Source organism: Mus pahari, chromosome 3 (genome assembly GCF_900095145.1).
Source record: "Mus pahari chromosome 3, PAHARI_EIJ_v1.1, whole genome shotgun sequence".
NCBI classification, from domain to species: Eukaryota; Metazoa; Chordata; class Mammalia; order Rodentia; family Muridae; genus Mus; species Mus pahari.
The window spans coordinates 75,901,831-75,904,985 of record NC_034592.1 but is presented as its reverse complement, the minus strand read 5'-3'; the positions used below and the strand labels follow the sequence as shown (position 1 = coordinate 75,904,985).

Genomic DNA, 3,155 nt, shown 5'->3' with positions numbered 1-3,155 from the left:
TGGGCTGGTGAGATGGCTCAGGAGGTAAGAGCACCCGACTGCTCTTCCAAAGGTGCAGAGTTCAAATCCCAGCAACCACATGGTGGCTCACAACCATCCATAACAAGATCTGACTCCCTCTTCTTCTGGAATGTCTGAAGACAGCTACAGTGTACTTACATATAATAAATAAATAAATCTTTAAAATAAATAAATAAATAAATGAATGAATGAATAATGTAAATATCTGATATACAGGATATTTACTATGCAAAGTCTGAAGGTTAAGGCCACAGGTTAAAAACTGCTGATCACCAAAAAACAAAAAAACAAAAACAAACCAAAACAAAAACCAAAACCAAACAAACAAACTGCTGATCAAGCAGAAATTAATGGTGAAACTTAAAGTAATCAGCTGGAGTTCCCAACCGAGTCTTTTCTCTTTGGTTGACGTTCCCATGGCTGAATCTCCAATCCCCGGTTCCCACTGCAGGTATTTTATGAAGGAGTAAACCTCTGCTCGGGATGGCTACTACTTTCTAGTTGTTTTTAAGTACGTAAGCTTTTAATACACTTTGCTTGCTATTTTCCCTTCTGTTACAATTAGGGACTAGCTTGTCCCCAAACACGTAGGATTTTAAAGGACACTTGACATAACACAATGATCTGAAATGGAGTAGGAACACAATTCCAGAGCCAGCTTCTCAAAAAGCTCAAACAGCACATGACAACTTATCAAGATAATGTACAGGATGGCTGCTCTCATGTGCTTGTAGACGGCACTGTACTCTAAAACTCTGAATCACTGAACTTGTTAGTAACTTATCTAAATGCTGTCTAGGACACAGAGACCGCATAGGTAAAACTAACAGCACGTGCTGTGAAATGCTATTGCATCCAGCCTCTCAGACTAGCACGAGCAAATGCAGTAAGTTATACCGCTTACCTTTTTAACTTCGCGTTTGGCGATGACCGGTCCGCCTTTATTACTGGAAGCAGCAGTGGTTTTCTCCTTTGTATATATGTCTGTATTTACCACAAAAGCTGCCTCAGTACCTGTTACAGAACTGGGGTGGGGTGTTAAGATACACAGAAGGTAAATACTCACACCAACTATTTTCCCTTCATATTTTTCCCTACATAATCTTTTCCTCAGTTCTAGAATTACCTGGGCTGGTAATGTTGTAACCCCTGCACCTGTGCGGCAAGGTATTGGGGTAACTCCCAAGTCACTTCATTTGTTTGTGTGTTCCAATAATAATAGCAACCTGTGTTCTCATCCCAGACTTCTTGCCAATCTCCCATCTCAATTTCAACTGTAAGGAAACAAAACATATTTTAAGTACAAACTCTGACTTATATAGTCAGTCCTCACTTCTATCCCAAGACAGACATAAAACTATGACAACCTAACACAGGGTTCTCAAATCTGTGTCACAGTGTTTAGCAACACCCCTAGCCTTTACCATTGAAGAAAAACTCCTGTGCACTGCAACACCAAAAAAAAAAAAAAAAAAACCCACAAAAAAACCAAACCACAAAAACTAACCTTCAGCTGTTACTAAGCATTCTCGGTGAACAACCCTTCAATACACATACCCAAAACCCTACAAAAAACCAAAAACTTCAATAAAGATTTAATCACCTTTGTGCACAGAAAAGCACTGATACTAAAAAAAAAAACCAAAAACCAAAAAACAAACAAAAGTATCTGACCCCCCAAACCGCTAACATTCACCTGGCACAATCTGCTATGGTTAAAAGATCTCCATTCTATCTCCTAGCCTCCAAATCCTACATTTAAAAGCCAGATCTGCGTCCTTAGAGTTAAGGCATCTGGCTTCCCATTATTAGGAAGGCCAGCTCTTAGCATCCCGGTGAGGATTACCTATAAGTCTTCTTCAACCAGGGACCACCATCCTTATTTACCTCCTGCCAATGAACACTGAGTGTCATAATGCCACCCTGGCGTCTGGGCAGTGTCTGTTCCATTTGATGCGGTGGAAGAAAGGGCAGGCGTTGCCGCTTCTTTTGGTTCTGGTCGAGGTGGAGTTGGAGGTGGAGCAGAAGCTACCACAGGAGCTGCAGGCTGAGGTGCTGTTATGGCGTCTATCTCCTATGGAATGAAAACAACAATAAATGAATGGCTATGGTACTCACACCTGAAATCTTAGCCCTTGGGAGGCAGAAGACAGCTCTAAGTTCAAGACCAGCTCGGCAATGTTGTGATCACTGCACCTGTGCGGCAAGGTATTGGGGTAACAAATACCTCCGGGCCATTCAGAGCTACAAAAATACTATTTCAAAACAAACATACACACAAACAACAGCATCACTAACCGCTAGGAAGTTGGCCAGTGTGCTGTCAATGTCAGTGGTCTGGTTTCCGTTGGCCTCTTTGGATTGGGCTGTTTTCTCAGACACATCACTCTCCTCATCATCGCTGTCAGCATAAGCACCAAGTAAGCACAACCCTCCTAGAAACCAAAGGGAACATTTGTAACACCAACTCTTGGGGCAAGTATTTAAGCAAATACACTGGGGCTGTCCTTTCTATTAGGTGTGATATGCATCTATGTATGTGTTTGTATGTATGGACACACATGTATATTCAGATATGGGCATGGTGGGTATCTCTTGCTGAACCTGCAGCTCGCTATTTCAGCTAGTCTGGCAATCCAGCTTGCGCTGGGATTACAGGCAGGTTACCACATCTACCTACAAGGGGATCCCAACTCTGATCCTCACGCCTTTGCTAAGTGACGTGTCTATGTAGAACACATGGTTCGTATTTTTTTAAAAGTTGTTTTATTATATGCACAGATATTTTAGCTACATTATACACATGCCCGGTGCCTTGGAGCCAGAGGAGGGCATTAAGTCCCCTGAAAAACTGGAGTCTCAGACAGTTGTGAGTTACCATGTGGGTACTGGGAATCAAATCCAAATTCTTTCAAAGAACAGTCAATGTTTTTAACCACCCAGTCATCCATCCAGCCCCAACACATGGTTCTGTAATCAAAGAGTTAACATTTTGTTTATTTACAAATCAGAACTTAATTCCAAAGTCAGAATAATCACTAAATTAGGATTGAAAGGATTAATTAATAGTTGAAAAATATATATGTACTCAGCATATATAAGATCCTAGATTCAGGGCTGGTGAGATGGCTCAG

General features: G+C 41.4%; 1 protein-coding gene across 1 annotated transcript in view; it reads right to left on the bottom strand.

Annotated features, from left to right (window-relative positions):
• Fnbp4 (formin binding protein 4) overlaps positions 1 to 3,155 on the bottom strand; it is a 32,635-nt gene that overhangs the window by 24,382 nt on the left and 5,098 nt on the right. The window contains exons 3-6 of the mRNA XM_021194079.2: positions 2,320 to 2,456; positions 1,909 to 2,095; positions 1,148 to 1,295; positions 926 to 1,046 (exon numbers count right to left, since the gene is read on the bottom strand). Coding sequence (XP_021049738.2) covers positions 926 to 1,046; positions 1,148 to 1,295; positions 1,909 to 2,095; positions 2,320 to 2,456 — 593 coding nt within the window. The remainder of the gene's footprint in view (positions 1 to 925; positions 1,047 to 1,147; positions 1,296 to 1,908; positions 2,096 to 2,319; positions 2,457 to 3,155) is intronic.